Source organism: Peromyscus leucopus, chromosome 9, assembly GCF_004664715.2.
Source record: "Peromyscus leucopus breed LL Stock chromosome 9, UCI_PerLeu_2.1, whole genome shotgun sequence".
Classification (NCBI taxonomy): Eukaryota; Metazoa; Chordata; class Mammalia; order Rodentia; family Cricetidae; genus Peromyscus; species Peromyscus leucopus.
Window position 1 is genome coordinate 6522125 of NC_051070.1, and position 23751 is coordinate 6545875.

Below are 23751 nucleotides of genomic sequence, written 5' to 3' on the forward strand. Positions count from 1 at the left end.
AGACCTAGCTCCCCAGCGACCCCCATTTCCCAGCCGTTCGGCACCGGCCCAGAGCCCGCGCCTGCGCAGTGCCACTGCCGGCCCCGGCCCCGCCCCTCGGGCCGCTGTCTGGGAGAACCCGGAAGCTGCAGCCGACTTCCTTTGAACGTGTCGGGGGCGGGGACGTGTCGCAAAACGTCGTGGCGGTACTTCCCCGGGGTCTCGGGGCTCCGCGCTGTACGGCGCGGGCGCTGCTGCCGAGCTGGAAGATGTCGGCGCCGGGCCGGGAGGAGCGCTCTTGTCCTCCCGGCAGCTACGCGAAGCGGGTCCTGGTGACCGGGGGTGCCGGCTTCATGTAGGTAACGGGGCTGGTGGCGAAGCGTCTCCCCGCAAGCCTAGCCGTTCCCCGCGGCGCTCCGCGTCTCCGCAGGCGCGGGGGTCGGCGGCTTGGAGGATGCAGTGCGGGGAGGGTCTCAGTGCACGGCCGGGGCCGCCCGCCCGGCTCCCCTCGCTTTCCGGCGAGCCCAGAGAGGCTGCTTTGAAACTGCGACGGCTTTAGCCCCTGGCCCGCAGAAAGAGGAACTCGGGAGTGCCGTGGGAGCCAGCGCCCTCTCGTACGTGCCCGAGGTGGTGTCTTAGCAGCTGTCACTGCCTGAGGTGCACACGCCGAACTCTTTGCATTTTTCTTCAGGCTCCCTCTGCCCAAAGCACGTCTCGACACGATGTGGGGTCGTGATGGGACTCACTTTTTCTTTTAAGAACACGTCGACAAATCCTCTGTGACAAGCGGCTTGTGCGAGGCTCGTCCCCACATTCCGTGAGCCTGCCCTTTTTCTTTGTGCCCAAGGTTATCATCCTTGGTTGAACTTGTCACCGCTGTCGCACTGTCCCCTGACTGTGTTGGGCCTAATACTGCGTCCTTTTGCTTAGAGCACTGCTACTATGCCTCCCCGGATTGATCTCCCAGCGTTTTCTTTAGACTCATTAAAGGGTGTTCCTCGCACAGATGTCACTGTTTTTAAGAAAGTGAGATGCTGCTGCCACATAGGATTTTATACTTGTGGTTTCTGTGAGACCTGTAATAACGTCCAAAATCTTTATCAGATCTAGAAGACTCAAGTGCTCAAGCCCTGCCTTCCAACCTAATCTCTTGCTTTTCTGTATTTGCTACAACCCCCTCAGGGTTCTTGGATCACAATGGGTTAGTGCCCCCTCCTGACTTGAGACATTTGCACTTCTTTATTTATTTTCTTAGGCTGTTTGCACTATTCAGTTCAGGCATTAGTTTACCCACATATCAACTTAAGAGTCCTTACCTAGGCAACCAACCCACTTAACGAGACCTGAAATAGCATTGTTTGTCTTTACTTGTTTATGCCCTTGTCCCTTTTCTAGAGTATGAGCTCTGAGGGCAGACTGATGTTCATGAAGCACCCGCAGAAAGGAAGGTCTGGTCCATATTATGAAGGTCTTCAGTAATAGTTGAGTGGATGAGTGAATGAGTTAATAAACAGGAAACTCTTCCACCCTCATGGAACACAGTGTCTCCGGCTTGAAGATACAGAGATTCTCGTTCACTGCATTAACATTTTAAATCCAACAGTCAGTCACTTTGCTAAGGGTACCGGGAAGCCACGTTTCACTTAATGAACAGGAGTGTGGATGTGGGAAAGTGCCTGTACTTCATGGAAGGCCTGGTCCACAAGAATGCCCTAGAAAGTGAGGGAAACGGCCTCCAAGTATAAACGTCCTCCTCACAGTTGGTCAATGCTTGCCATTACGTCTGAGAACCCAAAGTGTAAGTGTTTAAAAATATCTGGCAGCTCGTTTTACTGAGATAGCTCCATGTCAGGGTCTGTCCGCTGATGCCCAGGAAGGCCTGTCAGTACCAAACTTCAAGGTGGTGCCAACTACTATCAGCCTAGGAAGCCTTTGTTCAGTCCAGGACCCTCCCGAGATTTCAGGCATACACAGCCAACTTCTAATACCAAGAGAGCAGTTGCAGAAGTCAGTATAAACAGGCAAATGATGGTGTTTATGCTGAAGTAATATCTGTATAATTACGTTGTAGCTCCTGAAAGGGCATATTGGACCGTCAGTGTATTTGCTCTGACTAGACCTTACATTTTTCTTTTTTTTTTTAAATCTTTTTTTTTTCCATTTTGACTTTATGTACATGAATGTTTTGCCTACTTTTTTTTTAAATTAATTTATTTTTTGTTTTTTTTTTTTTGGTTTTTCGAGACAGGGTTTCGCTGTGTAGCTTTGCGCCTTTCCTGGAACTCACTCTGTAGCCCAGGCTGGCCTCAAACTCACAGAGATCCACCTGCCTCTGCCTCCCGAGTGCTGGGATTAAAGGCGTGTGCCACCACCGCCCAGTTTATACCTTACATTTTTCATGCTCACACTCACAGCATTCATGGGCAGCATCATTTGGTTAAACTGGCTTTTTCTTTATTCTCCAGACCAGAAAGTTATACATGTCACGAGGAGGATGTGAGAGTTTGTTTATAGATTCTGTTGAGAAGGTGGGTTAAAAGTGTATATGTGTGGTGTGTTACATCATTGCTTTTGTATTGGAAAAGTGTAATGTTTTCTAGCTTAGGAAAACTTTTGAAGAGTCTAGGAAAGTAAACATTTGTCACTCATAAAGTTCTTTTCTCTTTGTAGTGCATCCCATGTGATTGTCTCCTTAGTAGAGGATTATCCCAACTATATGATCATAAATCTTGACAAGGTAAGTGTTATAAAAAATGAGCTTCATGTACTACAATTAGACCTCCTTCTGGCTTCATCATTAAAAAGTGCCAGGGAGCTTTTAAGAAGTAGTGCCAGAGAACTAAAGAGTACTAGCATTGGAATAGAATTAAGACCAGTTGCAGTGGCCCTTGCCAATAATGGGGACACTAGGGATGTAGAGGCAGGAGAATTAGAACTTCAGGGTCATCCTTGAACCATATAGCAAGTTCAAGGCCAGCCTAGGAACACATGAGATCCTGTCTACAAACAAATAACCAAAAAGCAGTGAAATTAATTGAGTCTTGGACAGTATTGTAGTAGTGATGGTTGACGTCTCCCTGAAGAATAGAATTTTTTAGTTTAAACAAAAGATACAAATGGTAAATAACTTAAAATTCTGTTGACGTGAGACACAATTGCTCCTGGCTTCACCAATTGATCCCGAGAGAATGTTGGGCTTCTAAGACATTTCCATTTGGAAGTTTGTCTTTTTGGCACAAAATGGCCTACTGGGCAAAAAACTGCCCTTGCCTTGATGGCTGACAGTACAAATGAAATGCTGTTCTTTCTGGACAAGCGGGACACAAGGAAAGCGACCACTGTACTCTGCCAAGACAGGGTAAGATGGTCTCTCAGAATTCCTGCTTCTAAAAATGGTCTGTCAGGTACTCTAGGCCTATAGCCAATTTAAATGCACCAACAATGCTGAGAAACATTAGGTGACTGTCCAGGCTGCCAGCTGTCTTGGTCTACTCTTGCAAGATTCCCGAAAGTTGCTTGCATCCATCTACCATTTCTCAGGTACCATTATATCCTCAGGTCTTTGATGTGGTTGAAAACTAGATAGTTGTAATTTCCTCAGTTATGATAAAAGATAAGTTAGATATAAAACCTTAAACTCACAAATATAAGATAGATAGGACATCTTCTTTAATATTGTAACTATAATTCTTGCTCGGTAATTGTTTTGTTATATGTAATTTTACCATGTTAAAGTTAAAACCTTCCTTTTTAAAAAAAGAAAAAAAGGGGAAGTGCTGTGGATATTGCTCTATATAAATAAAACACTGATGGCCAGTGACCAGGCAGGAAGTAGGTTGCCAGGCAGGAAGTAGATGGGACAAGGAGAGAGGAGAATTCTGGGAAGCGGAAGGCTGAGGTGGGAGACACTGCAGCCATGGCCAGGACAAGCAGCATGTAAAGATGCCGGTAAGCCACCAGCCACGTGGCAAGGTATAGATTTATAAAAATGGGTTAATTTCATAAAATACAATGGTAAAGTGTACAGCCAAAGAACTAATTGTTAACTGTTGGCATATTTTTTTCTGTCTTCATGTTATATGAACAGGTGAATGGAATTCTTTTTCATTCCATTTATTTATTTGGAGGCAGGGGCACATGAGTTATAGCTTGCATGTAGAGAGACCATAAGACCACTTGTGAGGGTCAGTTCTTTCCTTCACTGTGTGGCTCCCAGGACCAGGCGTGGTGACAAGTGCCTTTACCCACCAAGCCATCTGTTCTGCTCTAAAGGTAGAGCTCAGACTGCCCTCAAGCTTTGATCCTCCCACATCTGCCTCTTTAGCAAATCCTCCTGGTGTGCTAATTACCACAACCAGCAGAGGCAGGTGGATCTCTGTGGGTTCAAGGGTACATAGTGAGACCCTGTCTCAAATTACATAAATGAAAATAAAAAATAATAAATGATGGGTGTGTGGGTGTGTGTCTGTCTGTCTGTCTGTCTGTCTGCATGTGGGTATGTGCACATGAGTGAAGCTGCCCTCAGAGGCCAGAGATGTTAGAGCTGGAACTCTAGAACTGGAGTTACGGACAGTTGTGAGCCACCAGATAGGTGGTAGGAACTAAACTCTGAATAGCAGCTAGTGCTCTTAACTTTAGAGCCATCTCTCCAGCCCCAAGCAGCTCTTTTAAAAATGTATGCACTGATTTACCGTGTTAGAAGAAGAGGTGTAATGAATTATAGATGTGTAAAGCAGGTGTTACTTTATCTTCAATCGATAGTTCCTTTTCTGTCAAGAACTAAATGTTTTTAGTTTTTAGCCACCAGTGCTGAAGGTGAATTTGAGCAGGAACACTTTTAAAGAGAGATTTGTAACAGCATTTCTCTTGGAGTTAGTTCTTCTGAAAATTAACAGTGACCTGCTTTTACTTTTAGGATGTCAGAAACTTTAAAGGTGTAAAATACAGGAAGCCTTTTTAGAAGATATGTTCTTGTATCGGTGTTTTAACACTTGTGACCTTCAAACTAACTCGACTTGTTACAGAAAGAGCTGATCTTGCTTTGTGTGCTGTTTCTCCCCCACCATGTTCCCGTGTTTTAAGCTGGATTACTGTGCAAGCTTGAAGAATCTGGAACCTATTTCTAACAAACAAAACTACAAATTTATACAGGTATGGAAGCTCTGTTGCCTCTTAGTCATGCAGAAACCATAATGCTTTGTGTTACAAACATGTTAAAGATCAGATAATTTCCAGAATATACATGATATAGAGAGTTCTACTTGTAGATTGGTATCACATACAAAACTGCATATGAGTTTTGGTACCGTGGCAAATCTGTGAATAATGGACAAGATACATGAATTAAAAATACATACAAGCATCAGAGTACTATAATTTTAGTTAGTGGTGATAAAACATACTTCCCAATATTATTCCAGTTTTTATGCTTATTTTACATGTATTTTAGTGTAGCTCTCTGAAAGGTTTCTTTCTTTCTTTTTTTTTTTTTAAATTTATTTATTTATTATGTATGCCTTCAAGCCAGAAGAGGGCACCAGATCTCATTACAGATGGTTATGAGCCACCATATGGTTGCTGGGAATTTAACTCAGGACCTCTGGAAGAGCAGCCAGTGCTCTTAACCTCTAAGCCATCTCTCCAGCATGGTTTATTTTTCTTAGTGCTAAAAAATTTCCTTGTGATCTTAGCTTTACAAGTATGTGATAGAAGTCAGCACAGTACTTAACAGAAGTTGGTATTCAACAAAATTATTGCTTGACATATTTGCAAAAATATTTCGAATTAAATACATATGTTCTAAGGTGCTGAAGAACCACATTATTATTATACTTGCCTGGCTGCTTGGTTGACTTCAATTTTTTGTTGAATTCAGGGGTGAGAAGTGGAGGGCTGCTAAAGTAACCTGGTTATTGTGGATGCGAGCGCGCTCTTGAAACCTCACCTGTCCATGTTTACCTCTCCATGCAGGGTGACATTTGTGACTCTCACTTTGTGAAGCTGCTGTTTGAGATGGAGAAAATAGATATAGTCCTGCATTTTGCTGCACAGACACATGTAGGTAAGCACTGTTTTATGCTGTAGTTATGACTGGCCTCTTCTTTCCCTAGTGAATAAATTCAAAGTCCAGGAATAGGGATGAATAAGCAGGAACATAACACAGTCTTTGAAAGAGGGTACACCCGCTGTGCCCAAACAGCGCTTGTCCCATGGAGTCAGGGATTGTTTCCCTTTGTTTGTTTTTAACAGGGGCTCTGGGAACCCACTCAGCCCTCCTTCCTGGTGGAGTGGCACTCACTTCCTTGATTGAACCACACCCAGCCCCGATAATTGGGCTTTTCACAGATCACTTTTTAATTCATGTGTGTTGAAATGGGACATTTAAAATGGCTTTAAAAAGCTTTAGTTGAATCAAATTCAGACTGATGGTTATTTCTGAAAGGAAGGAATAAGACAAGCTTCAGTTTTGTTTCATGTGCTTCTTGTGTAGCTGTAGCTTTCTCCAGCCCCATGTTGGAATGCCAAACTGTAGTTGGTTTTGTTCTGTAGCTCTTTTGGGAGGCCCACCACTCAGTACCAAATAAATCACAGACAGAGGGTTATTCTTAATTATAAATGCCTGGCCTTAGCTTGGCTTGCTTGTTGCTAGCCAGATTTTCTTAACTTTAAATTACCTCATCTACATGTTGCCTCTGGGTGTTTTCCTTTTCTTCTGTAATCTTACTTTCACTCTTACTCCATGGCTGACTGGGTAGCTGGGCCCTAGCATCCTCCTCTCCTTGTTTTCTTACTCTTTCTTCTTTTTCTCCCAGATTCTCCTTCTATTTATTCTCTCTGCCTGCCAAACCCACCTATCCTTTCTCCTGCCTCACCACTGGCCATTCAGCTCTTTGTTAGACCATCAGTTATTTTAGACAGGCAAAGTAACACAGCTTCACAGAGTTAAACAAATGCAACATAAAAGAGTGTAACACATCTTTGCATCATTAAACAAATGCTCCACAGCATAAACAGATGTAACCCATCTTAAAATAATATTGTACAAGTGGCAGTATACCGGTTAACATGATCCGTACCACTTCGTGCATTTGAGATGCTGTGTTGATAATTCAGTTGACCTTTCTCCTGGGACATACAACACACATCAGAAGAACTGGAAGTGCAGTTAAGTAAGTGGCAGTCACGTGGCCACATGCTGCCCTCACCATAGCAGGAGGCAGCGTTGCTACGGAGCCGGCGGGCAGAGGCTGCTGCCTCCCGCTTCCTGCAGACGCAAACCTGTGTTTCCCTCTGCTCTTCTCTGTGGTTTTGATGACTAATATTTAGCCCTGAAAGTTTTATTTTTGTTTGGGCTATTTTAAAATCTACTATGTGTACACATACTCACACGTGTACACAGACATGTAGGTTTTTATAACATTTCTTGTTATAAAAGAAATAGTTGGGTAGTTGGGTGTGGGTGTAGTTTGTTCCTTCTCTGCTGTCTCAATATTCCAATTTAAGAGAGCTCCACAGTTACGTTTTAGACATTGGGTTGCTTATGCTCCTGGGCAGTGTTATGCAGCAGTGCTGTGAACTTTCTTGTCCACGGATCATGTCCTTATAACTGTACCGTCTGTCTGATGTCTGTGCAGGGTCCTGAATAACAGGGCTGCAGCAAACAGTTTGCAGAGAAGTCGCGCTGACTCTTGTCAGGTGATTGTCAGTTTTCCAAAGTCAGCGCTGTGTGGTGGATGGACTCCCATTTGTATGAGAGTCTAGTTTATATTTTTCCAGGTTTCTAGTGAGAGCATGTGTTTTTATCATTTTTGATAATTTAAATTTCTTTTATAAAATACTCTTGAAATCATTTGCCCATTTAAAGAAAAGTCTATTAACTTTTTCATATTGAAGTATCTTAATGAGAGATATTTTGGTAAGAAAAATGAGAAGTATTGATCTCTTGTATGTTCCTGGAGAACTGAACCTTTATGTTGTCATGTTTCATATGTGTGTGATTTGTCTGCGTGTATGTGAGTGTATGTGTGTGTTCATGAACATGTACGTGTTTGTGCAGGTAGATGTTCCTGTGTAGGCACATGCAGAAGCCAGAGGAAGATATGAGATGTTGTGCTCTGCCTCACTCCTGAGACAGTCTCTTACTGAACCTGAAACTCACTATTTGAACCAGGCTGGGTAGCCAAAGAGCTTCTGGGATCTTGCTGTCCGCACTCCCCCGTTGGGGATTACAGACGTGTACAGCATGTGGCGCTGGGTTTGAACAGTAGCGAGCACTGGGACCCACTGAGCCATCTCCCAGTTCTGCAGTGATCTTCCTTCCTTGGTGATGTGGGTTGCCTTGAGTTCCTTTCAGCAGACATGAATATGGCTGTGTCATCTGGTGATGTCTTTTCTGTAGTTTTGTTTCGAGCTCTCCTCTGCCTTCCTGAGTTAGCTTGTGCACGCTGGGTAAGCATTCTATCACTGCCTGCATCTTCAGCCTAGATTCTACTTCTTTTGAAACAACTGTTTGATCGTCCGTGATATTTACTGCTTGCTACCTATTAGAGCCTGGGCTGAGAATTGTTTTTCTTTTCTTTTCCCACTGCTCGTTTGGAAAGCACACAGTCTGTGCTTACATAAGGTGATTAACTTTCAGAGTGTAAAGTCCGGACCTCTGCGCTCCTCCCAGATCATGGCCTTTAGCTTGTTTACGCCCAGCCTTGTTTTTAGCTAAGCTTTAAGTCTGTTGTGTTTCATTTTGTTTCAGTCCCAGTAGAGATCAGCCTTACTATTTTCAGTAGTGCTATTCTGTGTGGTCAGGATGTGTGTATATCTGAGCTTTGGCAATGATGATTTTCTCATTGTCTTTTTTCCCCCCATTCCTATGTTAAATCAGAATTTAAGAGCAGGTTCTCTGTATCAGTTCTTAGGGCACCTTGAGATTCAGCTGATGGTGGCAGCCAGCTCCGCTGCCACATTCTTTTTACCTGTGCACCGGGTTCTGTGGTGATGACTTGGTTTCTTTTCTTTAAAGTATCAGTATGAGTTCCTGGATTTTAACACGGCTTTTGTCTCGTGTTGCGTTAGTCATTTGTGGTGCTGTGGTGTCCACACTCACACCCACCGTTGGCCACTAGAAGCAGTTCTGGTGGCTTCCTGGTCCTCTTTGTCATAACCTGGTAGCCCTTGACACTGTCCTAATCTGGTGAAGCAGGACGTTCCATGCTTATCTTCAAGGTTTCCCAGCATGCTCTGCCTTTCCTATGGCCTCACATGGTGGCTTTTCCTCTGTGTTCAGGCTCTCGCTCAGTTTTGGGTCCAGATGTTATCCTTGTGAGGGCACACATCTGGATTAGTGTTCATCTTGGGGGGTTCATTTTGACTGAGTCACCCCTGAAAACCTGTCTCCAGACATAATCACACTCTAATGTACTATGGGAGTAGGCATCGGCATAAATTTTAGGGGGAGAAGTTCAGCTCATAGGTCTGGATTAACGGATAAATGCTTATCAGTTTGGAAACACATCCCCAGATTTTCTTCCTTTGGGTTTGAATACATTGTTGTAGACCAGTGGATCTCAACCTGTGGGTTGTGAACCCTTCAGTAGTCACATGACCATATCAGGGTCACATATCAGACATTTACATTACAATTCATAACAGCAGCAATTACAGTTATGAAGTAGCAGTGAAATAATGTTGTGCTTGGGGGTCACCACCACATGACCTGTATTAAAGGGCGGCAGCATCAGGAGGGTCGAGGACAAACTGTTGTAGACTCACTCCTGTGTGCAGAAGTATGTTCCTCCATCCGTTTAGCCTCACTTACAGAGTATCTCTTCTTACTTTTTAAATATTTAAGTGTGTGCTCCCGAGTGTATGCATGTGCACTGGGGCCTCCCTTTCCTCGTGGTCCGTTGGCCACCAGTCCATGAGGACAAAGGGAGCAGCAGTGACCTGCAGGGCTTCGTCCAGCTGAGCACGAGGGGAAGAGCCTTCCACAGTCAGCTTCAGTGAGACGGCTCAGCCTTATTTCAGGGTGAGGGGAATACAGAGGATGGGGACGACGGCGGGGGCGTCACCTAATCTGCATTTGGCAGCACGGTCCTACCATACGGCTGGAGCACGACACCTAGTTATCACAGGGGCGGCAGGGGAGAGTTCTGCAAGGAGCTGTGTCAAAGGTCACACAGGTAAGTCAGGCCAGGCATCCGGGCCTAGCGGCACTGTCCAGACAGGGTAGAGAGAGTCCTGCTGCGAGCTCAGAGAGCTCTCTGGACACAGTGAACTGCAGCCTTAAGTAGCGGGGTCTTCCAGCAGTACACCGCATGTACACAGGAGCCTTGGAAGTCGGAACAGGCATCAGATCCCCCAGAACTGGAGTCCAGATGGTTGTAGCCACCCTGTGGGTGCTGGGAATCAAACCTGGAAAAAAATGTTCTTAACAACTAAACCATCTATAGCCCCTCTTGTCAGTTTTTTTATTTTTTGCTAATCTGAGAAATAAAAGTTTTAAATTTGAGTTTTCTTCATAAGTGAAGTTGAGCATCATAAGCTTAAGGACCATTTATTTGTTTAAACTATGTTTTCTATACACTTTACTCTAGGACTATTCTTACTTGTTTTTATAAATTATCTGTAGATTGTTGGTGTGGGCTGTTTATCTCCAGTACGTTCAAGTATTTTTTTCACCTTGTCCTATGGTTTTTTATTTTGTTTCTAGTTTAGGGTTTGTTGTCGTTTTCAGCTTCCCCCGACCCCCATGCTGGTTGCACTAGGGACCTAGCATCACATGTAAAAGTACTTTTCTTACTGTTTGAATGTTTGACAGTGGGGCGTGTGAATAAGGGTACTCAAAGTCCCCAGATCACGAGTTTTGATAGAGCGTAAAGAAAGGAGCTGGTTAGTAAGGGGCATAGTTCTGGTGGTTGTCTGTCTTGCTTGACAGATGAGGTCAGATAATAATTTCTCCTAATTTGCATGTCCCTTCCCAAGATGCATCTGATTTTAATCATAGGTGCACCCAATTGTGCATAGGTATCTTAGGGTTTTTATTGCTGTGAAGAGACACCATGACCATGGCAACTCTTATAAATGAAAACATTTCACTAGGGTGGCTTACAGTTCAGAGGTTCCGTCCATTATCATCATGATTGGGAGCATCATGGGCGCAGTGTGCAGGCAGACGTGGTGCTGGAGTAGTATCTGAGAGTCCTGTACCTTGCAGGTATCAGGAAGTCAACTGAGACACTAGGCAGTATCCTGAGCATAGGAAACCTCAAAGCCCATTCCCATAGTAACACACTTCCTCCAACAAGGCCACACCCACTCCAACAAAACCACATCTCCTAATAGTGCCACTCCCTATGAGATTATGGGGACCAATTACATTCAAACTACCGCAATGGATATAGGATGGTAAATAGACAGTTGACCCTAAAAGTTTACTAGGAGGATACTGTTTGCCTTACTGCACATGCAACCCAAACCAGTTCAGACCGGACTGGCCTTTCTGTCTCATACCCAGATATATCAGGAATGTATCTGAGTAGAAACTATCTGTGTTTGGTTACTTTTAGGGCTTGAGAACTTGTGCTGTAGTTCAGAGAGGGGTGCACATGTAATCAGAAGCAGGGTAGCCCAGTGCAGGTATGAGTCTGAGAGGGTTCCGAGGCTGCCAGGTGCCGAGTGCAGTATTAAACGAGGAGTGGGGCACATGACCAAATTAAATAGGACCAGACTGCTTATCTGTTCTTTATGTTTACCTGTCTTTCTAGCACTTGGGCGGGAGAGACAGGAAGATCAGAAGTTCAAGATTGGGTCAGGGAGATGGCTCAGTGGATAAAGGCTCTTCCTTCCAAGCCTGATAACCTGAATTTGCTCCCCACAGCCCACATGGTAGAAGGAGAGAATGGCTCCACACTAGGTGTGGTACACACACACACACACACACACACACACACGCACACACACACGCACACTCACAGACACACACACACACATATACACACACACATACACACATACACACACACATGCACACACACACACACATACACATACACACATATACACACACACATACACACACACATACACGCACACTCACAGACACACACATACACACACAAACATACACGCACACACACTCACACACACATACACACACACACATACACATACACACACACACCTACACACACACACACACACACACACAGCATACATACATATACTCACACACAATAATTAATTCAAAATAAAATTTCGGTGTTGTGCTCAGCTATATAGTAAGTTTGAGGCCAGCTTGGACTACATGAGACCACCTATGTATCAACCTGTATTGTGTTGTTTCTTAAACCTGTTGCAGATGTGGTGAGTAATGGGAAAGAAGCACTCTTAAAACCTGAGTTAGTTTTTTGGTATTTTTTTTGTCCCAGGAGCGGAATTATTGTGTTTTTCTCTCGTCCTTTTTAGATCTTTCGTTTGTCCGTGCCTTTGAGTTTACATATGTCAATGTTTATGGCACTCATGTTTTGGTAAATACTGCTTATGAAGCCAGAGTGGAGAAATTTATTTATGTCAGCACAGATGAAGTATATGGAGGCAGTCTTGATCAGGTAAGCTTAGAAAGCATATTCTGCTTACTTACTGTGTACCAGGGTAGAAGTCTGTCTTGTTCAAGTTCTGGGCTTCTCCTGTGCTCTAATTACATGCATTGTGTCGCCCTCCAAAATGCGACTACTTTCTCCTTTGTTCCTATCAAGGGATACCCCTTCACGTGAGGGACGGTTAGCAATGGTACAGAGTCACTCAGGATCTGACTGTTCTGCAACAGCAGCAGATCTCATGCTTAGTCTCAGTCGTAAAACATGATGATGTCATTTCATGGGCTGTAGCATACCCCGCTCACCTTCTCTTCTGGGCGGGAAAGCACGTTACAATGTCAGTGATGAGTGCTGCAAAGTTGTTGCTGAAACTGGAATCTGTTCTTCTGTTGTTGATGTTTTGAAGACGGTCTCACTGTGTAGCTCAGGCTGGCCTGGAATTCCCTGTGTTACTTAACCTCACAGTCTTCCTGCCTCTGTCTCCTGAATGCTGGTGTTATAGGAATGTGTCACTATGCCTGGCCCTGTTCATATGAAATCATTCCTAATTATTGTATTTTTTTTGACAAAAAGATAGAACTATTCTTCAGTCCATAGTTTCCTTTCCTTGGTCCTTTCTTTGAAATACATGCTCTGTTGGGAGTCAGTAACAGGCCAGGGTCAATCTCTGTTGATGGGAAGTGAGGAACAGGCCAGGATCTAGTTCAGAGTCAACGGGAAGTGAGGAACAACAGTCTAGGGGTCTTGCTCAGTGTTAAGTACTTACTCAGTGTGTGTGAAATCCTGTGTTTGATCCTAAGCAGGATATGAAAGCAAAAGCCTCAGAATAAACAAATATCTATACTGTTAGGTACAATGGCCCTGAAATTAGGAGAGTACCAGAGAGAAACCTCAAAAAAAATCTGTGCAGGTAATAGTTATTGGATGCTTACTTCTAAAAGTTATTAATGATTAAGGTCATTTCTATACAGTTAACATTTTAATGTAGTTGTGTGATCTTGTACAGATTGAGAGAATAATGGCAGTCAAAAATTAAATTAAGGTAGAGACGAGTACAGTTGCTCATACTTCTGAAGTTTTATTATCTCCAAATCACTAGCTTGGTTGGTATATAAGCACCCAACTGTTACCCAGTAAAACTACAGATTTCCTTATATAAGTATATTTTTATGAGAATTAAAACAAAAATTGGTGTATGTCATTTTAAAAAGGGCTCCCAAACACTTCTAATGTGTGGACATTTGGTATGGTATTAGCCAGCAGCTGGTTTCTACTTCTAGAAGATCTTCACACTTGTGTTTTGATAGAAAGCATTCAACAATGTCTGGGTGGTGCATAGAGAAGGTCCTAATATTCTAGTCCCAAGTCCTTCCACTTAGGAGAATTAAGTTATTTACTGACTCCATAAAATAAGGGATGATGTACAAACTTCATTACCATCTACCCTTTTGTCTGGTGCCAATTTTGTGGTTAGCTCTACTGTATAGGCTCTTCTGACCATGATTTTTATAACTAAATAATCACATGATTTTGCTCAGTGGTGAGCTTCAGAATGTTGCAACAGTGATTGTCAACAGCTATACCAAGATTTCCTAAGAGAATGCTTATCACCCACCAAGATAGTTGCAAAACATTTTAGCCAGGCCTGGTAGCATACACCTCGTGACACAGGTCTGTAATCTGAGCTCTGAAGGAGGATGAAACAGGAGGACCCCAAGTTAAGACCTAGCCTGGTTAACTTAGTGACACTTTGTCTCAAAAGCATAAATATAAGGCTGGAAAGATGGCTTTATTGCTCTTACAGAGGACCCTGGCTTGGCTCCTAGTACCCATGAGGTTGCTTACAATCATGTGTAGCTCCAGGTCCTGGAGATCTAATGCCCTTATGTGGTTTCCATGGGTTCCTGTATATATGTGGTGCACAGAAACTCATGTACACACACATACATATAAAAATAATAAATAAATCTTTAAAAATATTTTAAAATAGTTGAGACTATAGGTTTGATATAATATGGCCTCCAACCAGTTCAGTAACTGCATTTCCTATTTCTTCTCCCCTACACTAGACTTTAAGAACCTTTACACTTAACTCTTCCCGTGACTAGAATTCAAGAGGTTTCTGTGTTGGTTTGGCTTTTGTGTGACTGTTTTTGAGACAGGGTTTCAATTCTTGATTCCATTCCTCCACCTCCCAAGTGCTGGGATTACAGATGTGTACCACCAGAGCAAGAAATGGTTTTTTAGATTGACATTTCAAACTAGTAGTATGGTTATATATTAATGTGCACTCACATGTGTGTGTGTGCTGGGATTGAACCCAGGTTCTTGTGAATTTGACACAGACTACTGTTAAGCCACACACTTGGACCTTGTAATATGTTTTCTACTTAATTACTTATGTAATTCAAATGTATCCTTTTAAAACTAGGAGTTTGATGAATCATCACCCAAACAACCTACAAACCCTTATGCTTCATCGAAGGCCGCTGCTGAGTGTTTTGTACAGTCTTATTGGGAACGATACAAGGTAAAAGCTGATTTCTGAAACTATTTGGTAATACTTATTTATCATGCATGTGAGCGAATGTATGTATGTGTTCTATGATATGAGTGTGGCGGTCAGAGGGCATCTTAGGGAAGCACTTTCGTCCTTCCACCATGTGGGTTCAGGCATTGAGTAGGTCATCAAGCTTGGTAGCAAGTACTTTTTCCACCTCACCAGACCTGATTTCTGAAACTCTGAAGCCATTTACTGTGGACTTAAGTTTTGAAATTCTAAGTTAGCTTTGACATAGAAAACCTAGCTAAAAACTTAGTAAGGGCATATAAGTATTGAAATCTTATATTGCATGGGCAGCGAAGGCCCTGCTCTTGTTCAGTTCCTCATGAAAGCATGAACCTGAAACATATTTAGTCTTATTTCAGTAACAGAACATTACAGGTCTAGCGAGATGTTCATGGAAATCCTACAAGGTGGAGGGATGACAGATTCCTTTCCCAGCAGTTGCTTTTCTCTGTGTGAGTCAGCAGTCTGGCTCCATATGAGGCAGACTTGAAGACTTGTTTCTGGTGGCTCTGACAGTGGTATTCTGGGAGTTTAATCAACACAAGTGTTATCAGCGCCAGTGCCATGTATTTGGTGTTCTCTTGCTTTTTGTGGTGATCCTTTTTACTTGTAAGGGTTGATTCAATGGAGAGAGTCAACTTGATGCCTACCATTTTACCATCTAATTAAATGTAGACTGCTGGAAGCCATCTTGGAAATGGTTATGTGGAGTGCCTCAGTGTTTAGCCCGACTCTGCCTCCCTCTGTGTCCATCTCCCCACTGGGCCTCTGCTTTTATCGGAGCCCTATCCTCTCCTGTGTTTTTTCAAAATATGACCTTACTATGTGGTCCTGGATGGCCTGGAATTTACTATGTAGACCATGCTGGTCTCAAACTCAAAGAGATCCCCCTGCCTCTGCCTCCTGACTTCTAGTATTAAAAGCATGCACCACCAGGCCTGACTTAAAAAACAACAACAGAAAACTCACTACATAGCTCAGGCTGGATCTTGAACTAGAAATCCTCCTGCGTTAGCCTCGTGGGTGTCAGGATTACGAGTGTGAGCTCAGACAGGCTCTTCACTGTGCTGACAGTGTGTCAGGTAGGCACCAGTGTTAGGAAGCTGTGTGTTTTAAACTAACCCTACTTGTTGGCCCTTCCCTTCATTGATCTTGAATGTTCACTCTAAGTTTCCAGTTGTCATCACCAGAAGCAGTAATGTTTATGGACCACATCAGTATCCAGAAAAGGTAAACTCTGTTTCTAAATTATCTCCAGCAGTTATTTGTCTGAACTAATTTATGTTCTAATTGTGCATAATTAACATGCTCTGTGGGGGTTGCACACGAGCTCTTCAGACTCAGAGTTTGGAGATTTAAAGTGTCAACTTGACACATTCCAGCTGGCGTGCCTTTGGGTCCTTTAACCATTGTCTTTAAATTGGGGGATGCAATGAAAAGATAGCATTTTTAGGATGTGTGTGGATAGGCACTGTCTTCCTTCCATTCTGAAGCACCATCTAGCACTCCCAATACTGCCCAACGTAGCAGTTAAGACTGGTCTGCAGTTGTGTCATGAAATATAAAAGTTAGAATCTAGCTAGGCAGAGATGTACAAGTGTGGACTTACTGAGTGGGCGCTTTATGTGAGTGATAAGTGATATGTGATGCCTGCCTTTATGAAAGAAATCTCCAAAGAGGTGGTGCATAATTCCCACTATACCTGCCTTTTCATCATCAGGTTTTTATGAAATCACAAACTACCTTAGAGTTCTTTTATTTATCAAAGGTCATGAATTTAGGTTAATCTTATGAGTTTAAATTCATATTAATGTCATTTTCAAAGTCTGAAATGACATTTAAATATTCTTCTAGGTTATTCCAAAATTTATATCTTTGCTCCAACACGACAGGAAATGGTATGTCACTTTTTACTTTTGCATCCTGTGCTGTCTGCTATGCTGATAGTATTCAGTAGCCATCTTTGAGAGCCATCAGGTCTTACAGAGGCCATGGATCTGAACATTCTGCCAGCTTGGGCATGCTTTCTCCATTTAATGGGATAGTTTTTTAGTAACTGCATCTTCATGACTTAGTAAGGTAAATTCTGAAATTATCTGCCATGGAACTTAGAGCTACAAAGTAAAATTCATATCTGTGTATGATTTTAGATTTCCAAATGGTTAATTTAATATAGAAATGTAGATTTTCTTTTTTTTTTTTTTTCCATTATTTTTAGGTCCTAGGACTTGAAAGCAGGCCTTGCTGCCCATTCTAGGCAAGCACTCTGATAACAAGCTGTAGCCTCACCCGTCCCAGCCCTGTGATTTCCATATTGTTGACTTTTTAACTTTTTGAAGTTGCTCAGACTGGCCTTGAACTTGGAATCCTCTTGCCTCAGTTTCCCAAGTGGCTGGAGTTATAGTCCTGTATAACCCCACCCAACTTAGGTAATTCTTCAAAATTAATTTATGGTATAAAATTAACAAATATTTATTCAGGAGCCATATTTTCCACTTTTAAAATTAAGAATCCTCAAGAAGTTTGGGTATCATTTAAGAAATGAGGAAGAAATTTTAAGGGAACTGATATTTTTCAGTCACAGATTTCTAGGGCCTCTGGAAATTGGCTTCTCAGGAATCACACTGGTCACTGCTCATGCCTGGTTTGGAAGCTTCTTTTCTGCACTTTATAATCCTGCTTTATTTAATCCGTTTAGCTGTATTCATGGATCAGGGCTTCAGAGAAGAAACTTCCTTTATGCTGCTGATGTAGTGGAAGCATTTCTCACCGTCCTCAAAAAGGGAGAACCAGGGGAAATCTATAACATTGGGACCAACTTTGAAATGTCAGTCGTTCAGCTCGCGAAAGAACTAATACAGCTGGTACGTGTGGATCTGCTCAGGGAGGGTATTTATGAATCGTCACCAAATTAGTGGCAGTAATGAAGAATAACTCACTATGTGTGTTAGTTGCTGTGATGAAATACCATGACCACAAGCAAGTTAAGGAAAAAGTTAATTTCAGTTTCGATCTTGAGGGATAGTGTCCGTAATGGTGCTGGTGGGGTGCAGGCAACAAAGCTGGGAGGCAAGAGTGGGAAGCTGGTTAGATCATTGCACCCATCCTCACCCAGGAAGCAGGGAAAGCGCAGGAAGTAGGGTGAGGCTGCAGCGCCCCAAAGCCCGCCCCCGCGATAGACTCTCTCTGGCGAAGCCCTGCTTGCTTAGGTGCCTCTAGCATCCCCAAGCAGCACCACCAGCGGAGAGCCAGGGATTCAGATACTCCAGCCAAGGGGGAATTCTCATGCAAACCACCACTGAATCAACAGTTTACCATTTCCTTAACTTAGAAAAGAACAGAGGGGAAAATAAATTCATAATCGTGCACCGTGTGTCTTCATGTGACATAGCATTAGTTCTTCAGGGAGAGAATATCAGTGTGCATCCTCTAGCCGGAGATACACACAGCTTCAGAAACAGGCGCTCCAGGGAAGCAGGAAGTGACTGTGAGGCCCGGGTGAACTGCTCATCGCAGGCTTCAGGGTGCTCCCGGTGGTTTATGTAGAGCTCGTTGGTGAGCTCTGGATGCAGTGGGGTTGTAAGGATAGAAAGTATTCTGGCCGCCCCTCTTCCTCCTTCCCGTCGTGAGGCAGTTGTCTTTCTTGTCTGCTTCTATCAGCTAGTAAATACAACTGTTGCTCTGTGGTCTCTTTGTAATGTGGCTCAGAAGCTTGCTTCATTTTGACAGATCAAAGAGACCAATTCAGAGTCTGAAACGGAAAGGTGGGTGGACTACGTTAATGACAGGTGAGTAACAAGTTGGAACATCTGGAGAAGATGAAGTTTTAGGTGCTTATAAAACTATAAGCTATATGAACTTACCGGAAAAGTAGTTTAACTCATGAATTTTCTGACAAATTTTTCTTCCTAATTGTAAGTGTTACAGAGATTAAGGTAGCACTGTTATTAGCCACGGGCTTATTGACTCTTTCCCCGTGTGGGGTTTTCTCCATTGTGAAATTGGGCGATTATCTTCTCACAAAAATGTTCTGAGGGTTAATTATATTGTAGACAATGCTTCTTGCCCCAGGCATGGCACTCAGGAATCCTCACTTACTTGTACCTGTGTGATTTAGTTATTCATTTGTCAAACATTTGTTTATTTTCTTATATATGTCAGACACTTCATTTGTACCTAAATTGTGGCTGAAATAAGATATTGAAAGGGTAGTCTATAGAGAATGTCAGGCATTGGTAATTATGAGTTTTATATATTTTTCCACAATAAGCATGTCCCCAGCATGATTTTGTTCTAATGTGAATTGTGATAAAGATGTGTGTGTGTGCATTCTGTCTCTTAGTCAGATGTACAAGTGTGTGTTCACAATACAGGTATGTGTGTGTGCATTCTGTCTCCTTAGTCAGATGTGCAAATGTGTGTTCACAATAAAGTTGTATAAGTGTGCATTCTGTCTCCTTAGTCAGATGTGCAAGTGTGTGTTCACAATAAATGTGTGTGTGTACATTTTGTATCTTAGATGTGCAAATGTATAATCACAATAAAGATGTATAAGTGCATTCTGTATCTTAGATGTGCAGATGTATGTTCACAATGTCATCTTAAATCTTTGCTTTGCAAGACCTCACAATGACATGAGATATCCAATGAAGTCTGAAAAAATTCACAGTTTAGGATGGAAGCCCAAAGTGCCTTGGGAAGAAGGAATAAAGAAAACAGGTACGTGGTACCAAGTCGATCATTGGGGAGCAGTGCAGGCCAGTGAAAGGAAGGTAGTTCATTTCAAAACACTAGAGGTCTGCAGAGCCGTGAGGAACCGGCTGCAGCCGAGCTGTTCATTTCATTCCTAACAGTCGTCGTCTTCTGAGCATCTGGAGTTGAATGGACTTCGCTTCTCACTGCTCCTCCTGAGTCTTCTCCGTTCCTCGGATGCTTGCTTACTTGGTCCAATGCCGGGTGCTCACTTCTCCTTTCCTTTGTCTCTTGAAAGGCGTGTTTGTCATCGCCCATGCCTTGTAGTGCAGCTTTCTCCTTTCTCTGTGGTCCAGAATAGTGGTGCATGTTAAGATCAGTGGGGTCTCAGCTCTGAAGAAAACTGAAAACTAGTAAAAGAAGAATCACTGTGTGTGTGTGTGTGTGTGTGTGTGTGTGTGTGTGTGTGTGTGTGTGTGTAAAAAGCTCTTTGGACCCTGGGTGGTGGCGTGTCCAGTTGGGCTGCCTAGTGAAACTCTGTCTCAAAAGGCGGAACAAAACAGAGCAACAAAAATCTATTTGGAATTGTGTTTGTAGGAAAGAATCTGCTCAAATGTATAAGAACAGGTCTTGATTCAAAACTTTACAAAATACTTTGTTCAAGTATGAAAAGCCAAAAGCAAAGGTAGCTTCCATTCTTAACTAGACTTAGGCTTCTTAGTACAAAGTCTTGAGCTAATAGTGCACACCATAAACTGACCTCACCTGTTCATAGAGAGACCCTTCATCTCATGTTGCCTGATCCTGTATCACCGTGTTTAGATGATAAGTATCTTCTTCTTGTGAGGTAGCTTTAAAGGCAGCGTACATGCCTGTTGCCTCACCTGGGACTGCTGCAATCCGAATGTCTTCAGCATTCCCACAGGTCAGTGCTGCAGGGACTGCCTTTGCACTGGACGGAAGGCTACAGCTCCTCACTGTTCCCAGGGCTTTTCAGGCAATGAGCCCCGCTGTGAGACTCTGCTAACGTAGCATGGACTCAGGAAATGCTGCTTAATTGAGGCATAGTTTTTACTTTTTCATTGTCTTTTGATTTTCCTGCCAGTTGAGTGGTACCGAGAGAATTTTCACAACTGGAAGAATGCAGAAAAGGCATTAGAGCCCTTTCCAGTTCAGCCACCATTTATATAATGCCAGTCGCAGAGAAGAGGACATTATCCTACCTCAACGAGTGACCTGAAATCAAGTGCCTAAATGAAGTGCCAGCCTCTCACTCTGAGTGGGAGGGATGCTCCGGTATTGGATTCAGATGCAGTCTTCAGAAGTTTCAGTATTGGTCCAGGATTCCATGTGGAGATTCCCTCAGCAAACTTCTCCGACAAGTCCCATGGTGGTCCGGCAGAAGCAGTGGATGTGGGCAGGATGAGACCCCTGGTTCTGAGAGCAGAGGCAGGTGGAAGCACTGGATGGACCTCTGTTGGCTCCCCAGCCTTCGCCAGCACCTGATTGTCTCAGGTTTTGTGTCCTGACTAATTTTTAAGGTCTGATGATGTGAAAATGGAACAAAATGGAAGCATATTGAACACTTTTTAACTTTTGATAATTTCTTAAAATTAACTTAGATGGTTCTTAAAGTAAGATGTAAATTTCTTACATTTTTGAAATCAGCTGTTGATTTATATATAACTGATATCAGAAATTTGATCATGTATCTACTGTTTACAATGGTTTTATTTATAAAAGTATCAATGTATTTTAATATATTAAATACAGATTGTGGCTTTCTTAGTGATATATTTTTATTTGTTGTAATTTTTTTTAAAACAATAATATATTTTTTAAGCTCTTTGCCCTAAAGATTTCAAGGAAATTTAAAGTAAATGAGCTGATATTGGGTGGACACAGGTAGACGTTGCTCTGTCATGGATGCAGATTTCATCCCACCAACCAGTGAGAACCTGTCTTAAAGAGAAAGGAACAGAGTTGGCTCAGCAGGTCAGGCCACTCACCACTTCACCCGACAGCCTGACCTGATCCCCATGACTTGTCTTCTGACCTCCACACCGTAACCAACATGCAACAGCCTCCAAAACTGACTCATGAAAAAGAGCTGTGCTTGGCAGTTCCCGTCTGTAATCCTGCTGTTTAAGACCAGAGGCAGCCTGGACTCCATAGTGAGACTTGCTTCATGACAACACTATAACAAGAAAATGCTCACTTGACCCTCAGTTAGGAAGCATTCATGCGTGTTGTCTACGGTCCCCGCCCCCCGCCCCCATGCCAGGAGGTCCTGTGTGCGCCTTTCCCCTTCGGTTCCTGTTTTCACCCGAGGGAGCAGGTGTGGAGCCAGAGCAATGCCAGCGCGGATGAGGGGACGTGAGAGTGGACAGACGGTGCTGGCCAGGGCTCTGGGCAGGAAGGCAGCCTCATGGGAAAAGCATCCACTGTCTCTCAGGCCAGCTGGCCACCAGGTAACAGATCTGCCCGAGTAGTGCCGCCCGGAGCTCAGCATTTGTGTCTGATGGCGAAGACTGGACGTTCACAGGCAGGTTAACGCCCTGGGAGGTGGGAATCTGTGCTGCGGGTCCCAGGACTGGGTTCCTGCTCTCATTTATGCCTGGTTCATGCAGACACCCCGTGGGGTCATGCCGAGGTCACTAGTGACAAAACCTGGGCAGAGTTAAAAGCAAGTCGTTTTGTCTTCTGGAATCCGCGCCTCCTCCGTAGTGCTTCCTAGTGAATACTGACAAAGATAGACAGGTCCGCACTCTGCCACCCAGCCTCGGGCAGCTTTCCGCCCACGACCTGAGTATATGTCATTCCGAGGCCGGACACTTCCAGATGTAAATGCTAGGCAAGGCACAGTGCTTAAATCACTGTCCTGTGATTTCCCTTTGTCTATTTTTAATTATATTTGTTTATTTTATGGTAAGGGCTTGTATGCCATGGTTCATGTTGGGGGATCAGAGGACAGCTGGGAATTCTTTCCTGTCATGTGGGTCCTGGGACTGAACTCAGGACAGATTGAGGGCAAGTGCCTTAACCTAGTGGGCCATCTCATCCCCCCCTCCCCTGCTCTTTATCCTTGGTTTTTGTTGTTGTTTTTCGAGACAGGGTTTGTCTGTGTAGCAGCCCTGGCTGTCCTGGAACTTGCTCTGTAGATCAGGCTGGCCTCGAACTCACAGACATCCACCTGCCCCTGCCTCCCGAGTTGCTGGGATTAAAGGCGCGCGCCACCACCACCCGGCTTTCATGCTTGTTTTTTTTTTTTTGTTTTTTTTTTTTTTTTTTGGTTTTTCGAGACAGGGTTTCTCTGCGTAGCTTTGCGCCTTTCCTGGAGCTCCCGAGTGCTGGGATTAAAGGCGTGCGCCACCACCGCCCGACTCATGCTTGTTTTAAGGCCACTCTTACATGGCGTAAATACAGCTGCTGTCTGCTTTTCACTTGCTCTCGCGTAGCAGCTCACCTCTATAACCAAGGTGGGCTTTCCCCTCCCTCCCTCCCTCTGCCTGGCCGCATGGTGTGTGCGGAGAGCGGTGCACTGGGCAGCTGGCCGGCCTGCCTTTGTGGTTAAGCACTCGGTGGTACCCAGGCTCCAGCTCAGATGTCCATTTCCATCCTGCCTTAGTGGGCTGCTCCTGACAGTGAGTGACTGTGCACATTGGTTATCAGGGGCTTCCATCACATGGATCACTGAATAAGTGTCTTCAGCAACAAATTTATTTTCTCACCATCTTGAGGCAAGCAATCTAAGGTCAAGATCAAGGTGTCAGAATTGGTGTATGAGGTCTCTCTCCTTGGGTTTGTAGGTTTCTGTCTTCTCTGTGTCCTTTCATGGTCCCTGCCCTCTCATATCTGTGATTGATTCTCCTTTTATGGTTTTCCTAAGGCAGAGAAATAGAGGACAGCCAGTGTCTTCTG

At 43.7% G+C, this 23751-nt stretch overlaps 1 protein-coding gene across 5 annotated transcripts; it reads left to right on the forward strand.

Moving 5' to 3' along the window:
- Positions 1–142: 142 nt before the first annotated feature.
- Tgds (TDP-glucose 4,6-dehydratase) lies at positions 143–21622 on the forward strand. Of its 5 annotated transcripts, none has more exons than XM_037208327.1 (13): positions 244–334; positions 2445–2507; positions 2650–2716; positions 5004–5130; positions 5950–6040; positions 12439–12581; positions 15001–15099; positions 16309–16368; positions 16993–17036; positions 17837–18002; positions 18868–18926; positions 19760–19857; positions 20936–21622. In XM_037208327.1, the coding sequence occupies exons 4-13, from the start codon at positions 5044–5046 to the stop codon at positions 21019–21021; spliced, it is 933 nt and encodes a 310-aa protein (XP_037064222.1). In that variant the 5' UTR covers positions 244–334; positions 2445–2507; positions 2650–2716; positions 5004–5043; the 3' UTR covers positions 21022–21622. The 5 variants fall into 5 exon arrangements, 4 of the variants coding, with proteins under 4 accessions (XP_028724034.1, XP_037064222.1, XP_037064221.1 ...); XM_037208326.1 differs by having other exon boundaries at positions 5062–5130; XM_028868201.2 differs by lacking the exon at positions 2445–2507 and having other exon boundaries at positions 143–334; positions 5062–5130.
- Positions 21623–23751: the final 2129 nt, after the last annotated feature.